The sequence below is a fragment of the Crassostrea angulata genome, chromosome 2, assembly GCF_025612915.1.
Source record: "Crassostrea angulata isolate pt1a10 chromosome 2, ASM2561291v2, whole genome shotgun sequence".
Lineage (NCBI taxonomy): Eukaryota > Metazoa > Mollusca > Bivalvia > Ostreida > Ostreidae > Magallana > Magallana angulata.
In genome coordinates this window covers 68,534,426-68,560,308 of record NC_069112.1, presented here as the reverse complement: position 1 = coordinate 68,560,308, position 25,883 = coordinate 68,534,426, and the positions used below count along the sequence as shown (strand labels likewise).

Below are 25,883 nucleotides of genomic sequence, written 5' to 3'. Positions count from 1 at the left end.
CCTCTGGCACAGGAACTTTTTGGTGATTTTACAAATAAGAAAGCTATTGCTGTTTTGGATGGAACTTATATATATATTCAGAAAAGTAACAACTTCCAGTTTCAACGGAAATCATAATATAGTTTACATAAAGGCAGGCCCCTTGTTAAACCCATGGTTGTCACATCCACAGACGAATACTTTCTAACAGTTCTTGGACCCTACCTAGCTAGGAATAATGATGCCACTATCCTCAACCATATGCTTCATACCAATGTAGAAGATCTGAAGGGCTGGTTCCATGAAGATGATGTTTTTGTTGTAGACAGAGGCTTCCGAGATTCAGTCGATATGCTCGAGGAGCTGGGAATAAGGGCCGAAATGCCTCGCCTGATGAGCAGAGGGCAGAAGCAGATGACAACCTTAGATGCCAATGCCTCTCGTCTGGTCACCAAGGTAAGTTGTTTTCATATTTTGATTACCAGACCTACAACATAAATTCAATCATCATGTCAGAAAAACTTCAATACAATTACATTATACAATAATTCTACATCTGTCTTCATCTGAAATATAAACAAATGCTGTTCCAAATCATTGATTTTATGATTTTCATCATTTTAATTTTTTTTCTTTTAGTAAAGAAATATACCCACTGTTAATTTTAAATAAGGCACTTTTACCTTTTTTATGAGTGGTGCTTGTTCTTAACTTTTCAGATTCGTTGGGTCGTTGAGGCAGCCAATGCAAGGATAAAGCGATGGAAGTACCTTGCTCATGTTCTTCCGACCAATCAAGTGCCATTTATCGGTGACTATGTGCGCATCGTGTGTGCCCTCTCCAACCGTTACTGCAAGCCTCTGTCGACAGGAAGTGAAAATGAAGACATGGCCCTTGCATGCAAAATGAGGTATTTGTCAACAAAAGTTAACTCTTTAAAGACATTTGTTGAAGAAAACTGTCTGGATAAGAAGTCTGTAAAGTGGGAAGTGGCTACTGATTCTTTGGAATTCCCCAACATCAGCGAAGATGACATTCGTAATCTGACCTGTGGAGTTTATCAACTGAAGTTGTGTCCAAGTTAAATTCAGGAGTATTTGGAGGGGGATGTGGATATCTTGGTTCACAGTGAGTTCCATTGGCTTATCAGGGTCAAGCTACAGAGTCGTCATGTTTCTTCCCGACAGTATCTGCTCTGGATCGAGTTTTCCGAGTCTGAGATCACTGCATGGTATTGCAGATGTCGAGCGGGTGCCCGTGTTGTGGGAGTATGTTCCCATGTCGCCGCCGTTATCTGGTTTCTCGCTATTGGGAGACACAACAGGGAGGCTATTTCGTCTATTCAAGACTGGTCCGAGTTTGTCACTGATGCAGCTGTCATTGACGAATCTTAGGACAGTGATGACAGTGAGGTAGAGGAGTAACTGAGTTCATTTTTCTTCTTCTAGTGATCAATCAGACTCTGTTGGTATCCTGAAAATATGAACATTTTTGATTTATAATATGAAATATTCATTTATCTGATTCATTTAAACACAATACAGATCTGGTTGCATTATTATCACACAAATGTTTTGTAATCAACAATTTGTCAATTGTAACATATTATGACTTAAGCGAGAATTATATCATAATTTTTTTTTACATATATACTAGTAGAAAATTCTAATACAGTGTCAAAAGATATTTTTGTGTATTAATTTAAATAAAATGTTTATTGTTGTCGATAAGTATATACAATCTATCTAAATCATGATGGAAGCACACACCTAGTTTTTATTATGCAACTTTCTTGTCAATTACAAAATCTTCAATTGTACCCTTATTACTGGTATATATATGTTTGTATAACTTGAAAACATTGTTTGCACTAGATAGGGGTATCTCCTCTGTATAGACTAATGTCAGTGCATTTTGCATGATGTGTTCTGTTATCATGTTCGTTTAATATTGAATCATTTTGTGATCTCATTTTTAAACTAAATGACAATGTGCCATAACAAAGAATCTTTTACTTTATGATTACCATATTTGTTACCCATTATTTGCTATTTTAATTTCTGTGTTAAACATGTTACATGTAATTATTCTTTTATATATTTTTGAAATATATGAGTCATTGTTTGGGTTGAAAATGGTAGTTACATATATGCTATGTAGTCACTAGAGCTTAAAATATGTTACAAATAGAGTATAGTTATTGCTGTCGTTTTTTTTTAATACATGTAGCTCTTCTTTGTTTTGCATTTAAAGTAGATCCAGTGTTCTGTGATGTCACACTTTTTTGTAAAACTTTGAATTCTTTAAAAATTGTGCAAGATAGTTTTATTTATTTTATGTGAATATAATCACATGGATGTAATTAGAATTATTGGTAGGTTCAAGATATTTTCGCACTTAATTTTATACTAAATTTCCAAATTTTTAAATATTTTATCTATACAAAGGGGAAATAACTATTTTTCTGACTTTTCTCTCAGTTGTATGTCTAAATGCTATAGTTTTTCTTATTCCAACGATTAATTTAAAAATATTTTTGTAATTTTTGTTTTCTGATAAAGTTGACATTAAAATTAAACAAGAAAACAAATTTCTGCCTACAAGATTTTACTTTGAACACAAAAAAAAACATTTTTCTAATGCTAAAATATGCTTTAGTTTATGTTTATCTGGCATCTCAAAAAGTGTGATGACATGTATATTTTTTTTAACAATTGATGACATTTAAGTCTATTAAGTTGAAATCAGTTCGGTTTTTCAACTTTCCTCAGAGAATTTTACGAGTATGGAGCTACCTTAAGTTGGATTTAATGTATATCCTTGTACATTCTTGGAATTGGGTAAATGTGTGAGTGTCTCAGATCAGCTGATGAAAAAATGCATGATATGTGTTAATAAATAATACTTTAAATAGCAATTAAACAATAATAAACCAATCTATAGTGAAGTGAACTTTTTCCCGCAATGAAATGGAAACGCTGCCAACACACCATACCATGCGGCTATGCAGCGTGTTGTACAGTACATGTGACTCGATCGTTGATCTAACTCTTTTTATATAAAACAAATCAAATATTTCTTATTTTATATTTCCTTACGTTACAGAGAGAATATCGAGATGTTTTAAAACACTTACTTTACAAATGCGTCGATGAATTCCTTTGCATTTGTCGCTGTAAAATCCTGTTTGTCACCGTGCGAAATCGTGTCACAATGGCCGACTTTACGGAAACTAAGGTGTGCCATTCGGGTTAAAAAAGTTAAAGTCCGTTTCTTTCTCGATTAAATTCTGATAATGAACTTATCTTTAACTTCAACTTAATGACAAAAACATTCAATTTCATAGATAACAATGTAGTCAATATGTAATTTACTTGAAGGCTCTTTTAAAGACGTAACGTCATGCTTGACGCTATAAAAAGCACACGTTTTTCGCTATTATAGTGTCTTAAAATAAACAGCAGAAATATAATTTCTGAATCCTTAAACACAAAAAAAAGTTACATAACGAATGAAAAAATGTTTTAGAATATTTTTAATACAATATTAATTGCTTTTGACGTTAGGCCGATTTTGGCTAACCATGGATTTAGTCCTTTATAACGTATACTGGACGCAAGCGGATATAATAATTATAGGAAAAATCAATAACGTAAAAATGTCAACCTCTTTCCAAAAAGCTTGCCTGATTAAACAAAATTATTCAATGGAAGCATGCATGTATCAATTAGGCTATCTTATCAGTAATGAATTTAAATTTTTGCTGCTGATCATAAATTTATAAACGGAACGTGTAAATTTAAGATGAAATGTCAGTCTTTTTTCGATCTAGAACATGTACAATTATGTACATATATACTAGTATCGCTTGAAATTCAATTGTTTTATTAATTATTTTTTAAGGAATGTACACATATAAGTGCAGCTTGAAAGCTGGAGATTAAATAGTCATTTTTTTTTTAAATTGTATTTGATATATTAAGATGCAAAATCAACTGAAAGGCGTTTCAAAAAATTTCCAACCATATAAAATATGAAAGGGTATACAAACACGTTTCGTTTTTTGAATGTGTGTAGGGCAGCTTCATCATAATCATCTTGACAAGCAATTAAAAAAGGGTGAATTCTCAAATTCATGAAAAAAACCTAACTGTGACTTCAATTCCTTATTTGCAGTTTCATTTAATACAGTGAAAATAAAGTGAATGGGGTGGCATATCCATGGTATTTCAATTTATTATATAAAAGTTAAGAAAAGTGTCTGCTGCAAAAAAAGAGGGGAGGGGGAAAGCAGTCCCCCACTCCGAACTCAACCCCAGATGCTACGTGCCTGTGATATTTACAGAGCACGGTGTGCTCTGTGGTATTCGCATGATCCCAACGGACTGGTCATTAGTCGGCGCGCAAAAACTATGAATGAGACATTATGGCGCGAAGTCCTGCTTTACCATTCACGCAACGGCTGATATCTTAATGAACTCATCCATTGGCAGAGATCAATGGGGAGGGGGTCAGATGAATTTTTGACATTTGTTTTGTAACAGCTACATACATGTATATTATACTTTGGATCGGATGTTTTGGAAGACAAATGTCGAATGATTAAACACACTTGATTTGTAGTTGTTAAATGTAGTAATGTACATTTAGTAAGACCCGCGAGTTATAACCCCTTTTCAAGATTAATGAAATCGCCCAACTGAACGAAAATCAGGTCACAACCCGCTTTTGGTGATTTAGTTCCTACAGTAAACATTCTTGCTGTATAAATATTTATTTGTTTTAATCCAGACTGATGACACACTTGTAATAATGATAATCCAACACCAAGTATTACTTACATTGAATCGTAATAGTCAATATGTTACAACTTGTTGCGATGACCCCCTCCCCCTTTATCGTGGAATGCTGATCTATTTTTAAATCAGGATTACACACGTGCACTGCATGGTGAGCATCCCTTTTCCTTGAAAACTCTTGCTTGATGTTGTTATATTACATCTAATATAACGTTTTCATCAATTGTGAATGTAAATGCTGACACCTTAAATATGATATTGCTTGATCCCATTGTCTGCACTGTTTCGGAGAATTTAACTTTAAAACCTTAGATATGCCTGACGTAATGACGTCAGGCAATCAATACATCTTTGTATATGTATTTATTTAATCAAGCATCCACTATAGTTATTACCTTATGTCATTTTTTATTAGCTCACCTGAGCTGAAAGATCAAGTGATCTTTTGTCCGTCGTCCGTCTGTAAACTTTTTACATTTTGAACTTCTTCTCTAAAACCGCCTATCCCATTCCAACCAAATTTGGCACAAAACATCCTTATTGGAGGGCGAATATAAATTGCAGAAATAAAAGTCCGATCTGTATTCAAAGCGGAGAAAACCTTGAAACTGTAGAAAAAGGGGGTGCATTTTAAAAAATCTTCTCAAGAACTACCGATTCCAATTCAACGTAGTTTAGCATATGGGAAGGAAAATATAAATTGCAAAAATTAAGGTCTAATTCTGTTTCAAATCTGAGATATTACGAAAATAATAATAAAGGAAAAGTTTAATAGCTTCGGGCTCGGCATCCGGTAAAATGGGTAGACAAGACCTGGCCTGGGCAAAACAAAAGATTGACAGTTATTAATCTGCCAATCTCATTAAAATATCAGGATTTTTGATGGACCAGTATATTTGTATTTGCTGTAAATATTGCTGCAAAATAATGCGTATTTGGAATTGACGATTGCCGATCTGCCCCGGCTTTTATTTTGCCACGGCCCGGGTTTGCATACCCATTTTACCAAGACTCGTAGTCCATACTTCTAAAACGAGGTTCTTTGTTTAAAGCAGGCATGACATTATACGAAAAAGGGTCGATCTGACTATGATGAATTTGCTTGTTGTGCAACAGTTCGCGAATGAAGGAAAATTTTTGAAACATGCAAAATATATTGGTGCCGATTTTTTGAAGTAAATTGAGGCTAAATATTTCAATGCGTTGACAGTTTTCACACATGACGTTGGTGTTAGCTTGTTCTGATTTTCGTGTCGTTTTCATTATTTATGTCTATAACCTGGGAACTATCGTCTGTATTTCGTGATCTTTACGTATCAAATCAAAAAGAGACTTCGGTAAATCAAACAATTAACTGTTTACCTGCGCAAATTAAGCAAAATCTGATGTATCAAAAAAGTACTAAAATACAATTCATTATATCGGTAATTCGGCATTATCTTTTGCGTAATGGTAGATTAATGCAATAGGTTCTGTTGAGATGCTCGGCATTTTCTCGAGTTTATGCAGTTTAAATAGAGTTTGATATCGCTGTCGGAAATATGTAGGTATATACATGTATATATATGATTCATTTCGAAAAAATAAATTGTGTTCTTTATTTGTTATAGTGCATGTTTTTTGTGTTTTATTGTTTACAATTTCTATTTACTAACCATATTTGAGTGTTAAGCTTCGAATTATAAGCAAGATACAGAGATTTGCTAACAATTCTATGTTTGTCCACAGATCTTAAAAACTAAAGATTAAAAAAGTAAAAAAATTGTCAATATTTATTAAGAAAAGTTTCAAAGTCTGTTCTTCCAGAAACCAACTTTAACAACTTATTATATTGTAAACTTAACCTTTTTTCGTCATTATTTCTCCTTCTGTACATGTGATCCTTGACTGTGTTTGTGTACATTTGTATAAACTGATTTTGAACCTCAAATACCAGTGAACTGGTCTTAAGTGAATAAAAGAATTGAATATCTTAGGCCATTCTTTTTTCCCATTTTAAATGCTGAATAGGAAATACCAAGTTAGAAATCTTAAGCTGAATGTAATAAACTCATGTGAACATAATATGACTCAAATCAAGGCGAACTGTGAGCTCTGTATCTTGCTTATAATTCTACGATTGATGTTGAAATTTTGGTTGAACATTAGAAATTCTATATGAATTAGAGTATGTTAAATACTTGTACAGACAAAATAAAGAATGATACTCTGTATATACCTACTCTCTGGGGCCCCCTCTTTATACAATAAATAATGTGAAATCTACATCAATTTTGATAGTTTTTCAGACACGGGTAAATAAAAACGACATCTTTAAAACAGTTTCCATAGTTCTCACACATTTCTGTTGCAGGGATTAAGTAATTATCACTATTCCTAAGAAAATATCACAGCGGAAAATTATCCTGGTTTGTACGCGAAGTAAATAACAGTCATTTAATTATAATGGAGAAGACAAATAAAAATTTTGAATGTTTTTAATTTGAGGAATTGAGCACATATAGGTACAAATTTCTTTTTCACATCTATACATGTGGGATTTTTAAAATAAAAAAACAATAACTAATACATTATTTTTTTAAAAATGCAATAACTAGTAAGTAGTTGAGGAAGAAAATGTTCATATTTGCTCTTATATATTTTGATCGCTTTACAAAGTGGGGGGGGGGGGGGGGGCAGAACGAAAATATAGGGCATTGGAAGTTAACAACTTAACAGTGTACTCCTACCAAATGTTTAGTTCTATATCTTGCGTAGGATTTTCTTTTTCTGGTAAAAAATAATATTTCATGAAGGTACAATGTCAAAGATTACGTGTATGCAAAAATAAGTGTAAAATTCGAATACTTTACAATATTTATTTTTTGTTATTCTACCGAGGGACCATACGGCACACTATCTTTTGAACGCCCATTGTTGCTCAGGTGAGCGATGTGGCCCCATGGGCCTCTTGTATTAATTTCATTGACTTCCTTTTCTCTGGAGAAGATTTTATATTATAGATATTTAAAGCAAAAAAAACCCCTAAAACTTCAAATCACAAATTATTGCATGCATGTACTAGTAATATGTAAAACCTAGTGAAACACAAAATATACTAGTATAGGTGAATTATTTCATGAGATATACAACATTGTTCTCTAAATTGAACTTAAATTATTTGTACAAATTTGAAAATACAACACAATAAACAGACTAAAGGTAATTATTGACCTTTTTTTCTTCTTCAATTTTACCCCCTATAACAATTCCTTAAAGGGGATCACAAATGCATTGAATAATTTAGTAGAAAACTGTGACTACGAAGAAGGCATCATTTTGTTTCAGGTTATATTTATACGATATAACATAACTTTGTTAGCTAGTTGGAAAGCGCATTACAACCAGAATCAAGTAAGTAAAGTTTCAATGATGTTAACCTTTACTATTATTATATGTAAACATTTTCATAACCGTTTTCGTAAATAATTGCATTAACAAATAATGATAAAGTTTAGAGCTAAAAAAACTAAAAAAAAAAAGTACAATTCAACACCATGAAATGGTTCTAATAACGATATACCTTCCATAATTGAAAAATTTCAATTACGTATAACTACAGGTACATTTGTAAAATTCTTTTATACTAGTATGAATCAGTAAACTGGGTTGGGCAGTTTACGCATTATAAACCGCGAAGCTATTAATAATTTTTCTACCTTTATTCATTATATAAGGAACCATCAAATTAAAAAAAAAAGAAAAGAAATCCAAAATATTAACCTAAAGAATTCTTTTAATTATAGGTGGTAATATTTTACAAAAAGGGAGCATATCAATTGGTTTTAAACTTTCGATATATCTTTATTTACAGTCATTGGCACGATATGCGTTTTTTTTTGTCGATTGATTTACGATTTTTATACAGAGAACACAGTATTTTACTTTAATCCAGCGAATTCTCTAATTGCACTTCCCTGAATATCTGATTAGATTGATTTACTGTATATTTATTTTATACTGGAAATGGTGCAATAAAAATGATATTTGTTCAAGTATCATTCAGAGAATTCTCTAAATGCAGTCCCCAGAAGAATTTATAATTTATTTAGATTGGTTTACTGTGTGTTTATTTCATACTTGGAATAATACGTCATGAAATAAATAATTTATGCAACAATATTAACTTAATAATCCAGTGATAATATTTCATTGCAATCCTCTGCACCAATTTTTTTTTTTTTTCCGGGAATGATGCATTATGAAATGAATATTTTACACAAATAATATTTGTTTACGTAAAATTCAGAAAACTTCACTCAATGCAACCCCATGCACTTATTTTTATTCATTTTTGATTGATTTACACGGACTTTTACAGCACCGAATAGACAAGACTTGCGTGTATCACCAACGCAGAACCGAAAAGCTGATCTCGGATTTGCTTTGGTCGTAGTCTGCTTCAAATAATATAAACATTTGGTCCTTTTTCTGGATACAGATGACTTTCATGAAAAAAATCTGAATTAAATTTAAAAGGTAGTTTTCTGCATACAAAAATAAATGAATAAAATTCTCAAAAGGTTGTTGATTCTTACCTTCTTAAAAGATATGTTAAAAGCTGGAAAGCATTTAAAGGAAAAGTTGACTTAGTTTTAACAACTTGGATTCAATTTACCTAAGAATGCTTTGTGCTAAATTTGGTTGAAATCGGTGCAGTGACTGTAGAAAAAGTAAAAAATGTAAAAGAAAAAAAAAACAAAAACAAAAACAAAAAAAAAACCGGACAGACCGATGGACGGCGGAAAAAAGTGATCAGCAAAATTCACTGAATCTTTCAGCTCAGATTAGCTAAAAAAAACTTCTAGGTGATATTGTTTTCTTCTTAACCGAGAGTAAGATAACATGTTTATTAATTACACAAAAAGGGGGTTCATTTTTAATCGTGACTCTTTGATTTAACCCATTTTTGCGATTTTTGTATTTTCTGACTCTGTTAAGGAGTTCATTAGAATGATGTTGTTGATGCTGTTCTTAATTGAGTATGAACTAGCATCTCGTGATAATCCGTGAAAATTAAAGTGGAAAATAACAGACCACCGTAACATTTAAAAAACTTTTTTTAAAACCGCTTGATTTGAATTACTGCATTTTGCCAGGGCTATCATGAGGGTCATTCATAAAACCTTTACGATCTATGTACTTAGGTTAATAAAGCTAACAATTTTTTATTTATGATTTGGTAAGTTTTACACTGAAAAGCCTTGGTTTTCAGTGTAACCCTTGGCCAGGGTATGCCTGCAAAGGTAATCAACGCACTGGGACTCTCTTTGATCTGTTCTCCGACATTGTGAATATTTCTGATGAGTCTTCTGGTAAAACATTAAAATCACAGTGTTCGAAGCTTCTCATGAACACTGTAAAGATAGATATTTCTTCTGTGGATGCCTCTTTTGAGCTGTCTTCCATTCCTCTGTTCCGCTCAAGTCACTTGTTTCAATCAGTAAGTTTAACAGGTTGTAGAGTACTCCAGCAATCTGGTATCAACACAATAACAAACAGTACTATCATTGACAAATATTTTTCTAGACATAAAAATTACCATTCTTCTCTCTATCAATTTATTTCCAAAAATGGAAGAGTTCCTGTAATAAATGGCCCAACTCAAGCTTCCTGGCCATTACAAGAAAAGTATTGCAAGACAACTCTTTTATTACATTTTCCAAATTGGAGATGTCTTTTGGATGTAAAAAATGATGCGACGTCTTGGACAGAATTTTTTTTATCATTTTTAGAATCAGATAATTGTCCTAATTTTGTAAAAGCAGACATTGAGCGGGCTAAAGAAAAAGAACCTGATGATCTTTCACAGGAACATGAAGTCCTAAATAGCGATGTTCCTCAACCAGAGTGGATGGAAGCTCTTCGACCCAATCCAAATTATGACAACAGTTCTTTAAACTTTACTTTTGATGATGGAAGCCCTGATCATGATCGGAGTGACACATCACACATACATCCTGATGATCTGGGGAAAGACTGGTGGACAGCATCGCAAGTGATGAAAATAAAAATGAAAGTCTGAAAATACCCCCGTTGACCTAAACAAAATGAACAAAGATCAGTCATTAGCTTTTAACATTGGTATGAAAACCCTTGTAGATTTTTCTAATGAATCTGAAATTGATAAGCCCCTTCGAATGATTATCTCTGGTTCTGCTGGCTCTGGCAAATCCTTCCTTATCAAGTAACTCCAGATGGGTCCACCAGGAGAGGTCAACCAGGCCAACTGCACTGGGGTTCATGCCTTCCTTGTTGATGAAAGCTCTTTAATAGGGTTAACTACTCTTGGTTGGATGGACTTCCACTGTGGCACTGGCTTGGCAGACCAATCTTGGGGTGGTATTCCTGTGGTGGTATTTTTTGGAGATTATGTTCAGCTTCCACCAGTTTTAGATGCTCCTGTGTACAATAAAAAGTCTTTGTCTCCCGCTTCAATGCACGGTGTTTTAGTTTGGCAAGAATTTTATACTTCTGTTGTCTTAAAAAATGTCATTCGTCAAAAGGAACACGAAGAAGAGTTAAAAGACGTTCTTTCATGTCTAAGGGAATACAAAGCAAGTCCTTGTCAAGCTAAGTGGTTGCAACAGTTTCAAAGGAACAACTTAAAACTGACACATGGTGCAGAATAGTTAGAAAGAATGTTGCTATCAGGACTCTTTGTATTCCTAACTCATGATGAAGAATGGGGTCATCATAGATCCAAATTATTAGATTTAAATGAAACATTTCCTGTGGCGAAAATTGCTTCCGTTACAAAAGGTTCACATTCCAAAACAAGGTCAAAGTGAGAATGCTGGAGGTCATCTTGACACAGTTAATATATGTAAAATGTCTAAGGTTATGATTTCAGTCAATTTATGTGTAAAGTTTGGTCTCTATAATGGAAGTGCTATCATTCACTTTCAAAAAAGTGAATGATTGTTTTCAAATTCCTACCCTTTTTGATTCGATTTTACAAAAAAAATGAATGATGATAATACTTAAACATTTATAGCATTAAACTACACAGGAAAAATGTCCACATGTGTGCAACATGTGTTTAACATATATTTTACATATATATTTTACACGTGTAAAACACATAAAAAGAGCACACATATATAAAGTGTTTAATTTCACACATGTTTAACATGTGTTTAATATGTGTCAAACATGTGTAAAATTAAACATAGCATATTTTATATGTGTAAAACACATATTCTATATGTGTAATATATGTGTTGCATTTTATATATGAAATTTATATATAATTTTTTATTAGCAATTTTCAGTAATTAAGCTTTCATTTCAAATATATTACGTACAGTGTGCTTCATATTGCAAACTATTCCTTGATATCAATGTATAGATCATCAGTATACTATTGCAGATGTATACCAGGCATATAAAAAAAATAATAACAAAAACTTCATTAATTTGTTCTCAGGAGTTTATTCTTCATTGCCATGTAACAATTCATTTCTCTCTTCATTATTCCTGTAAATAAAAAGAAAAATTACACATATATAATTATGTATTGATTCTATTTCATATTTAACACCATTAGTTATTATTTTCCATGTCTCTGTTTTACAGTATACATGTGCACTTGTTACACTATCCTATAATATTACATTATATAGATTCAATACCAGAATTCATACAGAAATATATTAGATAAATACCTGGTAATCTAGGTCAGATTATATATTAATATTGTAAAAGAGTGATATCACAACAATTTTTTAACTTACCTCTTGGTAACCTTTAATTCCTCTTTCTTCTTTTTTCTGCAGAAGCTCCCAGATGTTTCGTCTGTTGTCTTTTTTATTAATACATAGAACTCTGGTGACAGAAAAAAATCTCAAGTTAATATATAGTCATGGTATATTTCAAAGATTGAAGATATAAATTAAATTGTCATGTGAGAATCAAATTTTAATACATGTATTTCTCTAGCAGAACTTACATACATGTAGTTATTACTATACAATCATGTATATAATATAATTATAATTCTCACCTTTAAACTCTGGCCAGAACTTCTAACATTCGGTAAACTTTTTCTTTGTTAGGAATAACCTCTGAAAGAAATGAAAAAAAAAATAAGCAAAATTCTTTTATAAAGTATAATTCAATAAATAATTATATATATTATACACATGTACATGATGCACTTTATTTGTACATAATTATGTCCAAAAGAAGCAACTGGTTGCATGTTAAGTTCAATCGTTCGAGTCGTTAGCCAATAGTATCTATACATTAGATCTGACACTTTTAAGATGCCTAGTATTGTTGATTTTTATCAATATATTAGTATATCATACACATGATATTACAAAATCAGACTTACAAGTGCTAATGTCATCTTCTTTCTCCTCATGTCCACAGGACTCTTTCCTGGTGGAGTGAATTGTCTGAATTAATTGCACAGGCCATCCAGGGGGAGAGGGTCTCAAATTAGTCCATTGTAGAGTGGAACAGCTAAGAAAAATAAACATCAGACTTTCAATATTAAAACTATAAAACAAATATTTGTTTAAATCAGTCACTGTATACACATGTAAGAAAAGCCATTGTTGTACATCCTAGAATTACCATTTTTAAAACTATAAAAACTGAAATATCCAGATTTTCAGAATTATATTGCTGTTTTGCAAGTACATGTACATATTATACAATAATTGTTACAATTGCTGTTGATTGCTAAAAACTAACAGCAATTTTAAAAAGTCTGAGATAATTAAATAAATAATTATACAAACATGCAGCCATCAGTGGATACCAAGCAGCTTTAACAGAATTCTGATACTGCACATATTTTTGCAACAGAACTGGCAAACTAACCTAAAAAACTAGCCATCTCTATGTCGATCTAACTACAACTTCCTTCTTTTCAGTGCATTGACCTTAGCAATTCATGTGTGGACTGGGTTCTTTCTAAAATAGTAATACCAACTTAATACAATCATCAGAGGTTTTTAAAACGACATAAAATAAATATTTAATTTTGAGGAGGAAAACAGACATATTATGATAATATTTTTTTAATTAAACCTGAAATATTTGTAAAAGTTAGATTTTCAACTCTTAAAAATTACGGTACAATATACAGAAATTCTTAATATTAACAATACAGTCAGAACTCTACGTATTCAGATTTAATTACCATAATTTGTCACTTTTATACCAGCTGCAGTGTAGAACTGTCTATGAACTCAAGAAGAATGTATGGATCTTGAAAAATTCATTACTCCATGTCTTCAGACTTCCTGACCGACCAAATATTGGTAGCCTTTGTACTATAGCCATTTTCTACAACAACAAAAAGAAATTTCACACAAATAGTTGTTTATATACAATAAGTTGCATATCATAGTACATTGCAGGTACATTATTGCATGTTTAATAATAATAAAAACCACTTAAAACATGACATTTAGAATTACCGGTAATATGAAAATTTCAATGATTTTCTTTTACAAAATTTAAATCATAAATACTTTCAAATGAAAGTCAAGCAACAGTTTTGAAGATAAAAAAACCCACAATTTTACTTATAATACTTACAACTGCATAAACAGTTTAGAGAGACATATCCCTGCTATCCACTGGGTTAGTTTATGTCTTCTGTGACCTGTCTGAAAATAAAGTGTGTTAATTAGCATACTCACTTAATATATATTAAGTAACCGACTGAACATTTTAGCAACTTGTTGCATAATAAGTAACATTTTAAACAATCAATTTAATTTTCAGTTTTGATATATCAACAACAACAACAACAAAATTATATAAAACTTTCGACTTGCTGCTTTAAGTTTTATGGAATACCTGCTCGTTACTTTGCAACGAGCTTTACTCTAGTTTATTCTACTTTCACTTTTCAAGATTAAAATGTGTCTGATCTAAATAAAAATACATTTGATAAACATATAATTAATGTTCGCTTAATTTTCAAGCATTGTTCTGTCTATAAATCTGCTTTCTTTTCAGCTACAACTGCTTAATTGAAGCTTTGTGGAAAACGTTTACCGACAGACCTACCGTTTACATATAACAGATGTAGTATATATAACTTTATGTGTATATATACATTAAATCACCGTATTTGCTTTTACATTTCATCTAAAAACTTTCATCAATTTCACCTAAGTAGATTGGATAAGCATCGATCGTTGACAATACAGGTTTCTTGTTTTCAACCCGAATTTTCCTGAAGCCGGAACACAAGCTCTGAGCTACTTCACGTGTTGTAAAATAACTCCGTGTGTAACCAGCAACATTTGTATAATTTTACAATACAAATAAATGAATAAGATGATGATTGACAAACCTTACCTTTAGCCTCAAATCGAATATCTGTAAATGATTCAACATCTTCTGCTCCCGTGACGTAAAAAATGACGTATGATTGCAAACGACAAAATTAAAGCCAATCGCGATTTAAATCCGGAATTGGTTAACTAATAAATTTTTTGTAAGTTACTCGGCAAAAGTTTGTTAAATAAATTTTAATTTTACAAGTATTTACTAATAAATGCATAAATATAGGTGAAAGTCATGAAAATAAATAATAAATTAAACATTTTTTTTTTCGTGTATATGTTCTTTGAAACATGTATTGAACATATATTATTTTATATATGTGTTAAACATATGTAAAATGTATATGTTACACACGTGTATAATATATGTGTTCAACATATAAATTTTAAAACATGTGTTGTACACATGCATTATATGTGCAAAACATGTGTAAAATTATACACATATTTTACACATGTGGACATTTTTCCTGTGTAGGTATATTGACCTTACTCTGCAGGCATAAACTTTATGTAAGGTCAAGGATCAAAATTTTAAAATATAATGTCTTTTATCTTTTTTTTAAATATATTTGTAGTGTGAGCCATTCGAATATCTAAAAAAAAAGTGAGATAAAACCAACAGAAAATATGCAATATTGAGTTTACTAACAAATAAAATCTTTTCTTTGAATATTACAGTACTACCAGAAATATCCAGTGAAAAACAAAATCTAAAAATTTTAGTCCGAATTTCCTTTGTTTTGCTAACTTTGTCCAACTTTGTTTGAGCCTAATTCCATAATAAAGTAAAATATCGAATGGTTTGTCAATAATATTTCATTTCATAAATACTTTTAGTGTTAAGAACAAATTTTACTCATGACACTGAACTTCATAATAACTCAACCCCTGTGTAAACATCGTCCTTAATGTGAATTACAAAATCTAGTTAAAAAAAAACAAGCTAATACCGTCCACGTTATTATTTAAGAATGCTCAATTCAAGTTGTTCAAGGTAGAAAAAGGTATAGTTTTTCGGGACGTTTGCTTCAATGGAACACTGCTCGTGTTAATGAATATTAACATATCAAAAAACAATAAAAAAAAAAAATACGAGTTAAGGATTAATCCAGATTTTAAAATATTTGACATACGTAAACATGGATACATGTGAGATTGATAAAAGACGTGAAAAATCTTTGACTTGTTTATCAAACGTGCATTAAGTATGAACACGTATGATATTAATGTATAGAAAAAGTACTGAATATAACTAAAACTAAGAACTATGCAGATATTTGGTGTATTAAAAAATATCAAAAATTGATCACATTGCAAAGTATTTCGTACCGAATAAAAATCACACAGTCACAATAACATACTGTAGAACATATATATAAAGAAGGAGAAATATAGCGTAAAGACATAGAAGGGGAGAAAGAGAAAGAAAATAAATAAAATGTGATATAAAGTGCAGAATACTACATTAAAGGAACATAATAGTCCCTCAAGATTCAGTGTAACCTTAGCAAAGGTAGATTGACTAAAATTAATAAAAACTACAAAATTGCTTCTTTTCCTTAGTGATTGATTACCGATTAATTATTTACCTCAACATTTAAGTGCCTATTGGTTACATATTAATCAATAAATCAAAAATGTACATCACAAACTCTATATGAAAAACAAACTCAAGTTGTTCAAATTATTATTATTTTGAAGCGTAAGTCGCACTGTTCAAGATTGGGAGGAAACCTATATCTTTATATAGTACAATGTTGTTCCAAATCTTCCGATGTCCGTGGCTTTTAATAACCGTCCTTGTGCCGTGTTATGGCAGCCTAAAACCGGGCTTCTCTCAACTTCAGCGAGGACACAGATTGGACAGGAAACTGATCCAGTCATTTACAGAAGTCAGTTTCTTGGACTGTGTGACGGAATGTATGGTGACACCACGGTGTAAATCAGTCAACTATTTCAAAGGGGCTAATTACTGTGAAATCAATTACGAAAATAAGACGACAGCGGAGACTAGCTACATGGACAGTGCTGGATGGGTATACAGTGAAAGGGGGCACTGGCCTAAGGTAAATATGTTTAAATGGTTATTTACTATCAACTAACCTGTTTATATCGTCTCTGACACAGCTATCGAATCAAGTATGATTTATTTGAATATTACGACTACGAGGGTTGTTAGAAAAATTCGCGGACAGGTTCGCATGATACCAACGAAACTTTTTATATTTAATCGTGACGTATTTTCTAAGAAATATGTATAGATTAGTTTATTTTTGAAAGCACCTTAAAAAATACACAGATTAATTATTTTGATAAGATATGTTTTACGGAGCATGTCAATTTTTAATTGTTTAGCATTTTGTACGCATTTTCCTTATTAAGAAAATGTACAATTTAACCGCGTAAGAATAAACCAAATACATGTAAGAGATCACAATAAGTTTTGGTCATTTTCTTTATCAATAAAGTCGAAACTGCTTGGACAGAGATTCTCAGACCTACATAATCTACGATTTGACACAAAAGACATTGAACAAAAATTTGACAAATAATGATGTGAACGAGAATTTTTTAAATAGGTTAATGGCATGAAAAGTGTGTGGACTAACAGATGCTTACTTTGAGAAAGAGAGGCAGGTTTAAATTGCCTATCAGTAGTTCGGCGTCACCTGACGTTGTGGAAATGAGAAATGGTGTTCCGTAAATCCAGTTCATGCAAAATAAAAGTCGCTGTATCTTTTGAAAACAACTTCAAAATCATATGATTTTTGGCATACTTGTTTTCAATTGGTAGTCATATATTAAAACATACGTCATCCTAAAGAGTACACATAATAACAACCATCGTATTGTGATATGGTTTTCTTTCCTGATAGCTCCCTATATTCCCTATATTTATTATGATTTTAAAATCAAGATTGTAGTTTTAATTTCTTTTTTAAATCTGCATCAACAATTCTAGCGTTTTGAGTTGCTTAAAAATACTATTAAGATTCAACCAAATATTATATCTGCAATGAAAAAAGAGATCGTTACTAAAAAGTAAATGTTTTTTTTTAAAATGCGTTTTTGGTCTACCGTTCTCATGGTGAAAAAGGAAGTGGTGGAAACAGTTCATTTAACTTTAAGTGGGTTCTTTTTTGATATTCTTAAATTTAATTGTAAAGTTTTAGCAAAGTAAGCATTTAAAATGAATTGTCGATGAATAAATACACTGCTTTTTTCATGTTTTGCATCATTTATAAACATAAATAAACGATACAATTCTAGACATGTGTAACGTTTCTGAGTTTGTTATTACCATGTAAAATGTATATTTTGGATGTTGCGGTTATTTTCTACAGTTTAAGCTTGTTGGAAATTCCTCCTGATTGTGATGTGTTAGAATGTAACCAAATGTTTATCGAACTTGTCTCAACTGTAACAAAGAAATAGAAGATCAAAGTAATCAAATATAGCTTTAGGAAAATATATTTGTTAGAAAGTGAGGATTGAAAGGCAATAGTGTTCATCTTACATGTGTGTTTGACACTAATAGAGTTAATGTAATAACATAACAGTCAGCCGATTTACGTAGGTGAATTGATAGTCGTTTAACTGGGCGATTAAAGAAATATTATCTGGTTCGATAATTTATACATTTCAAATATTTAGAGTCACGCCAATCAATTTTTTTTCTTTTTTTTTCTTTAGATGCGTAAGTCAAAGCCAGAGTTTAAGATTTAGATTAGAGGTTGAGAGTCAGGAGACAAGTTGTCCGTGTAATCTTTTACGTTTTACCTGACTATCATATGTAGGTCAACATTAAGTTAGAATTATAAATTATTTAGTTTCCCATTTAAATGTGTACGATGTGGAGAGTAATTGTTGGCCCTAATATTTACATTGGCAAATATTTTTCCTATATTATTATTATTATTATTATGATAATTAAATTTTGTAATTTAATCATTTTGAACGATTTACCATTTTCAAACCATGTGATTAACGTAATCAGATCTTCTGATTGGCCCCTCGGGTTACAGGATTTGATTACGTGACCAACCAAGTTCATATCCCGGTAAACTTTTTAACTTGCAGTTTGTTTCTTAATTAATCACCCAATAACGAGAATACTGAATACGGTGCAAACCCGCCGGCTATATCGTAATCGGATTCGGCTGCTCTGCCTTATCTGCAATTATCTTAACTAATGATTTAATTAAATAGTCACTGTAGTGCGAGTGACAATTTGCTGTAAGCGTTGTTCAACGAACACATCGTTCCATGACGTCAGCGTACTAACTACTTTACTAAACAAAATAATCAGTACATGCACATATTATTCTACACATTTATCTACCGTCTCAGGCTCGTAAGACTTTGTAGTTAGGTTGAATTTACAAACCAGATACAGACCCTTTTATCACCCATATTGCAGCTTATATGCTCTTATCTCCGCTTACATACACATTAATCAGCTGATGTACACTGTGGGTATTCACTAAATTCGCGATAACCTAATCAAATGACGTGATACAGAAATCAGCACAATTTTATTGCTGCTTCGAAAGTAATAATTCAGACACTTTCATTATATACAATTCATGCAAAAATATAAAAACTACCATCACATTCAACAGAATTGATTTTGCAGCCATTTGTTGCAGCCACGCAGGTCGACGCAGCTAGCAGAAAATCAGTAAAATCATCAAAGTACTGAGAGCAGTCGATCAGAAAAAAACATCTTTGTAGTCTCTATATTTTATTGATACCAAGAGGATTGATGCATAAATTAATTGGATGATTTAAAAAAAATTGACGCAGTAAAGCATGTTTAACTAAAATCAATAAATTTTGTCGACCAGTTTAACAAAAGTCAATACATATCGTGGATTGGCTACGTGATATGAAACTTAAACCGCTTTTATGCAAGACAGTTTGTTGACATCGAAAATACACACGAACCTGAAAATCAAGCCAGATATATTTATTTCCTCTGGCATCCAAAATCAACAGTTTGATAGCCAAAAAAAAAGGAAAAGAGATTTTTAAATGGTAGTCTCAACCAATTTGACAATGAAATAGAATATGTGAATCGGCTTTTAAAATATTCTTAGAAAATGTTATAAAAAATGGTTTATAATAAAACAATATTGTAAAATTTGTCATCTTAGTGATCCACTTTAAAACCTTCAAAACTCTGTTGCATACAATTTTTTAAATAATTACGCAAATATACATATAAACTGTACATTTATATAAACAATAAACATTTAAGAATAGGTTAAATAAGTTACATTTACAGTGAACTCTCGTGTTCATTATTGTTTTACTTTGGTAGGAGCTGGCTGGAGCTTGTTCGAACTCAACCTGTGAAATCAACCAGACATGTAAACACAAGAGATATTCCGAGGAAAATTTTTTTGAATGTGTTTTGTTAGGTAAAATCATCCGGTACCTTTCTTTAATGCAAATAGATACCATTAAAAATACACACGTGTTACATGTACATAATTGGTTTTCCTTTCGCATATTGGAAAAATTTCATGTGTCAAAGAGAGCTATTTTTTAACAAAATAAATAATCTAAACGAAATATATAAAAGACCGTTTGTCGACAAGTATTATGTTTTAATTTAACACAATATACTATAATACTTCCAGGAGTATAAATTGTTAGATATAAATATTAATTAAACAAACTGTCAGTTGAAGAAAATATCACAATAGACTAGAAAAATTGACAACATTGTCGTGTCTTTTTTGCAAAAGTGAAATGTAGCCTCTTATCATAGGTATTAATCATATTAATTTCAGTGAAAGATTACATTGTTAATTGTGTGTCTTTATTCATAAGATTGTGGAATACCTGATCAAAAAGGAATAAACTTGAATACAACACGACGTGAGGACGCCATTGGTATACACAGGAGGATACACGCCTCGTGTACTGACGGATACTCCCAGTCTGGTTCAGGGCGGCTGAACTGTCAGTCAAACGGGGAGTGGAAATACAACATTGTCTGTACAGGTGAATATGCTATTCGGATAAGTGAAGAAATAAATTATTAATCTTTAGTTTTGAATGAAAAATGGTATTTTAAATCTTGTAAATGAAACCAAGGAATTAAGTTTTTTGGTTCCAGTAACACAACATGGAAAATGAAATGGGTTTACTATTGTTTTTCGATATCACGAGTCCTGAGCCCCATTCACGGCACCAGCAATGCCAACAGTTTAGAACAACGCAGTGAAAGTGTTATTATGCCTAATGTTTGCAAACAGTTGTATTAGTAAATAAATTGATTGACAATTGAAATGTTCCAATAAACATGAAATAAAACACGTACAACTACGCAAAAAAATTCGCACTAAAGTATGTATGACAGTTTTAAAGGACAAATCTTTTTAATAATGGTATACGTAAACCATGGAAAAAACAATGCATTCATATCTACACGTATTCAATATTTTTAAGCTGACATGAATTCATAAAAGCATTTGGTCGCCATACCAGTTTCGATCGCTCCTCTACTGCCACTGGGGTATATATAACGGTTGAGAAAGTTACGGTCGGTTGCTTTCCGATCGAGGCATTCACGTTGCACGGACTTCTAAATGCATGAACTACACATTGTACATGTAGTAACAAAGAATAAAGAAAACAACAATCAATGAAATACAAAATATATGTATTCTTTGAAAGGATGTCCAAGGTATCTGTATTATTTTGCACAGACAGTGCTGCCTTACTTCGCATGCACATCGAACACGTGCATCGTTCATACAGAGTGCATAACGTCTGCATCTTCTTGAAAAACCCTGGCGACATTACATCCAACACAGTAGCTAAATGATAATAAATCCAAGAAGGTAACAACGTTTCTATCCGTTCCTACAAAAACTCCCCGTTTATAAAATCCATGCGATAATTGACATTGCTCGATCTGCCAGTGTGTGGTTTGCGCATGTGCGATGTTATAACATACACAGGAAAACGGTCTACAATTATCGAGGAATTTCTTAAGTATCTGCGCCTGGATTTCGGTCTGTCCTGTTTCGTCGTTTATTGGATATATCTTGCCAGTGAAGTGGTTCTCATATTATATTTGTTAAAACGCGTTTTTACAAGTCTTTTCGTCCAAGGTAACGTGTTCAGGTGTATGAAATTCCTGAATGCGGTGAAGCATGACGAGGGCTCTCGGCCTTATATAGGGGGTGTGTAGCGATGAGCAGAACAATAGAAATCGACAACTAATATGGCGGTAGTCGGAGATAAAAGGGAAGTAATGCGTATTTATGAATTCATGTCAGCTTTAACATTTTTGTTTTCTGTACCTTTTGCAATGTATATTCTTGGTCTGCATTAAAATCATTATGAATGCACTTGAATCTAGCACACATAAATTTTAACATTAATTCTTCCAATGTCGTAGGCTTTTATCAATTCATATTATGGAAAGTACCTAATATTTTCTAATAAAGATGGAAGATGATAAGCCTATGTCTGAACCTTGCTTTTACGTCTTTTTAAAATACGATTATCTTCTGTAATTAATGTATCAATACTTTTTTTTCCTTTAAAAAGTATGAAACGTGTACATGTTACTATATATTGATTTGGAAAAGAAAAAAAGGCAAAGTTTTTTGGGGGGGGTTTTTAACAAAATTTAAATTGTGTATCAAATATGACCGAATATCATAATAATGTCGATAATATACAAAAAAGGTTTTTTTTCTGTTAAAAAAGGGGGGATAGGGCTGTTAATGTGGTTATTATGTTCAATTTTTGTCGTTGCAAAATTGTTAACTGATAAAAATTTTACTACTAACGGGTTTACATACGCAGACATTTCATTAATAATATGCTAGCAAAAGAACTTTTCTTAACTTAGTTAATCGATTTTGTATGGAGAATATTTTTCAACCTCGTATGATTTTTTTATTTTCATTAATATGTGACAATGCAAGCACATCTCTAAGCAAAATGTGAAATTAGAGTTCCTCCATATACAATGTTTACGATAACATATTCGGAATGGTTGAATATAAATTCGAATATAAACCCATGCATCTTTAATTTTGTTATTTAAAAGAAGCAAAACTGGTCATAATTTATTTTGATTCTAAATTTTAAAAGATATTGATGAATGTCTGAGCAATCCATGTCAGAATGGAGGAACATGCAGTAACAACAATGGATCTTTCACTTGTATGTGTGCACATGGTTGGAGAGGGACACTTTGTAATCAAGGTAATCCCTCTCTTTCTCTCTCTCTCTCTCAATTGCTTATAATTCTGGCTCGTTAAAATAAATTTGATATGCACCCTCTTCTCTCTTTGATTTGTTATCGTTGTGTTTTCGCCTATACATCTATTAGCCATATAAGTCTAAAAACTTATTTATATCGTATTAGTAAATTATGTTCATTGAGTAATACTGTTACTGTATACAGGGTTATTTCCGCCCAGTGTTCCACCCCTTTTACTTGGAAACGGTTTCGCCCTTGAATTCGCCCAGACACAGTTGTGATTAAAGCGAGATAATATCAAATATTGAAATTCGTCCAGTCAATTTGCCCGCTGACAACGACGGCGCAAACGGAGCGAAAATAAAACGTGGCCAAACATTTCCCTGTATACAGTTTGTATTTCATTGTATGTATCAAATTTAAGGCAACGTATCAAGCATCATATAAGCTTTTGCTTTCTTTGATACTGAAGTATTTAATGTTTAACATGATTATCAAATGAAAAAAAATGCATTCAAAGCCTTAAATGTTTGGACTTACTTCTATTTCAGATCGATATTCATTTCTTGTCCGTCAGTTTTAAAACGTGAAATGCACAAAATTATTAGGGTAACCAAATATCATTAAACAAGACTAGTAATCGATATTCCGGCTCTAGTATGTTATGTTATTCTTAATCGGCAAAGTTAGGCATTGGCTGTCATGTATACGCATGTATCAAACATCCACGTTCCCATTAAGAACATTAGCAGTTGATTAATTCATTGTGATCATTTAAATATTTCGAGTGCACGAAATAAACCAAAAAGCTGAAAAATAAAAAACAATGGGCGAATATGAAAGGGTTGAAAATTCAGAGAAACCACTATGCTGAAAAATGTACTCATTCTGACTAGTAATTTCCACAGAAAATAGTGATTTGCCTTACAAGGAGTGAAATAAAGGTGTCTGTGCTGAATTCGAATAGAAGAAATTACAGAGTTTTGAAAATGCACATCCCCTGACTACAGTAAATTGTATAATAAAAATTGTCCCTTGCCATCTGTACTTTGTTGCAAAATTCTAAATAGATGTTAAATGCAGATAATAAACAGTGCAAAAAATGTAGGTGGGGCCTTTAGGCTATACAACGTTTGATGACACACTAGCTTATTTTAAAGGAGATAGGATTCCTACCCTGAAAATTTATAAAGCGTATTATCAGGTATGCATATCTTCATCAAATTTTGGTGTTTTCATTGCAAACCTTACTCCTGTTCATATAGCTATCCTCAGAAATTGAACATTTTTAAATACAGCTCTATCAAGGTAATTTTAGCACTCAATGTAGTAAATAGTATGGTCTCATCATTATCATGAAAATCTTCTTTGTTTTAATATCGTTGACAGTTCTGCCGATCATTGCATTACGTAAACCTGCCGAACAATCATCAACACGATCTGACTATAACGCCGCGTATGCAGTGGATGGCAACAGAGGAACAAATGTTGCTGTAGACAAGTGTGCACACACAGATGATGGCGACACCAACCCCTGGTGGAGGGTGGATCTACAGGCTGTATATACAATCACATCTGTCAGAATACTCAACAGAGGAATAGATCAATACGGAGGTAAGTGTAAACAAGTATTCCTTTTAAAGGAATGATCGGCAATAATGATATATTGATAGCTAGAAGCAATCAACTTGATCAGTTTGATGTACAATAATTTTAAAAAGTACTGTATTTTTACAAAATATAGAATATTTTGAATCTAAACACCATAATTTCATCATAATAAACCGTCAACAGATTTAATTTTGAAATAAATTTGGGGAAAGCCGTTCGTAAACTCCTTGTCTAGTTTTATATTTTTAACGTAATTATTAAATGTTAATGTATCTTCTTCTTCTTCTTCAGAATACTGAGTAGAGCTCTTCAAAGAGCATTAACACGTATACAAAGAAAGAGTTGAATTAAAATAATATATTGTGACTGAAAACATTGAATGCCATTATAACTTGCTATTGAGATCGCATTATAACGTAACCTTGTTTAAAAATAAAGCTGTCTTCCTAGCTACTATTATGCAACATTAATAGATCGAGGTCAGTTCGTGGAGCATCTTCTTATGACTGAGGTCAGTTCATAGAGGTCAACTGCATTACTGAATGAATCTTTCGATCGAAATTCTTACGCGTGACACAAAATGTGCATTCTTGAATTAACAGGTCGAACTGTATTTTATATATGTTTGCATCTCTTAAGGTAAATGAATTGAAATAAAACTGAGTAAAATGTTATATAAATACTAAACCAAACTTCAAGTTTTTATAAGAACTACTTACTGTGGTTTCATCAATATTCGTTGAATACCAATTTTCGTGGATTTCGTTGTTAAGTTGATCCACGAAATTTAATGTTCATTGAAATGTAATTTCTATTAACATTTTCTATTGATAGGGTCATTGGCCACGAATTTACGTATCCTTGAAACTGTGATTTTCACTTTATCCACGAAAATTGATACCCTTG

General features: G+C 31.9%; 2 protein-coding genes and 1 long non-coding RNA gene across 3 annotated transcripts in view; 2 read left to right on the top strand and 1 right to left on the bottom strand.

Moving 5' to 3' along the window:
• The first annotated feature begins 204 nt into the window (after nucleotides 1–204).
• On the top strand, nucleotides 205–1,665 carry LOC128173568 (uncharacterized). The gene is made up of 2 exons (XM_052839269.1): nucleotides 205–435; nucleotides 699–1,665. The coding sequence occupies exons 1-2, from the start codon at nucleotides 241–243 to the stop codon at nucleotides 1,062–1,064; spliced, it is 561 nt and encodes a 186-aa protein (XP_052695229.1). The 5' UTR covers nucleotides 205–240; the 3' UTR covers nucleotides 1,065–1,665.
• A 10,851-nt stretch (nucleotides 1,666–12,516) lies between these two features.
• On the bottom strand, nucleotides 12,517–15,602 carry LOC128173596 (uncharacterized). The gene is made up of 6 exons (XR_008242517.1): nucleotides 14,373–15,602; nucleotides 13,972–14,117; nucleotides 13,650–13,742; nucleotides 13,156–13,286; nucleotides 12,823–12,883; nucleotides 12,517–12,644 (listed from the first exon to the last, which is right to left on the bottom strand). It is a non-coding gene; the product is annotated as an uncharacterized LOC128173596 (long non-coding RNA).
• A 1,285-nt stretch (nucleotides 15,603–16,887) lies between these two features.
• LOC128173527 (uncharacterized) overlaps nucleotides 16,888–25,883 on the top strand; it is a 145,470-nt gene continuing 136,474 nt past the window's right edge. Inside the window, exons 1-5 of the mRNA XM_052839232.1 lie at nucleotides 16,888–17,199; nucleotides 20,457–20,556; nucleotides 20,972–21,145; nucleotides 23,255–23,368; nucleotides 24,756–24,980. Coding sequence (XP_052695192.1) covers nucleotides 16,888–17,199; nucleotides 20,457–20,556; nucleotides 20,972–21,145; nucleotides 23,255–23,368; nucleotides 24,756–24,980 — 925 coding nt within the window. The remainder of the gene's footprint in view (nucleotides 17,200–20,456; nucleotides 20,557–20,971; nucleotides 21,146–23,254; nucleotides 23,369–24,755; nucleotides 24,981–25,883) is intronic.

What these genes read in the sequence shown, in the direction of transcription:
- LOC128173568 (XM_052839269.1), top strand. Translation starts at nt 241, where the DNA reads ATGCTTCATACCAATGTAGAAGATCTGAAGGGCTGGTTCCATGAAGAT. An exon ending in CCTCTCGTCTGGTCACCAAG is followed by an intron (nt 436 to 698) that starts GTAAGTTGTTTT and finishes TTAACTTTTCAG; the next exon opens with ATTCGTTGGGTCGTTGAGGC.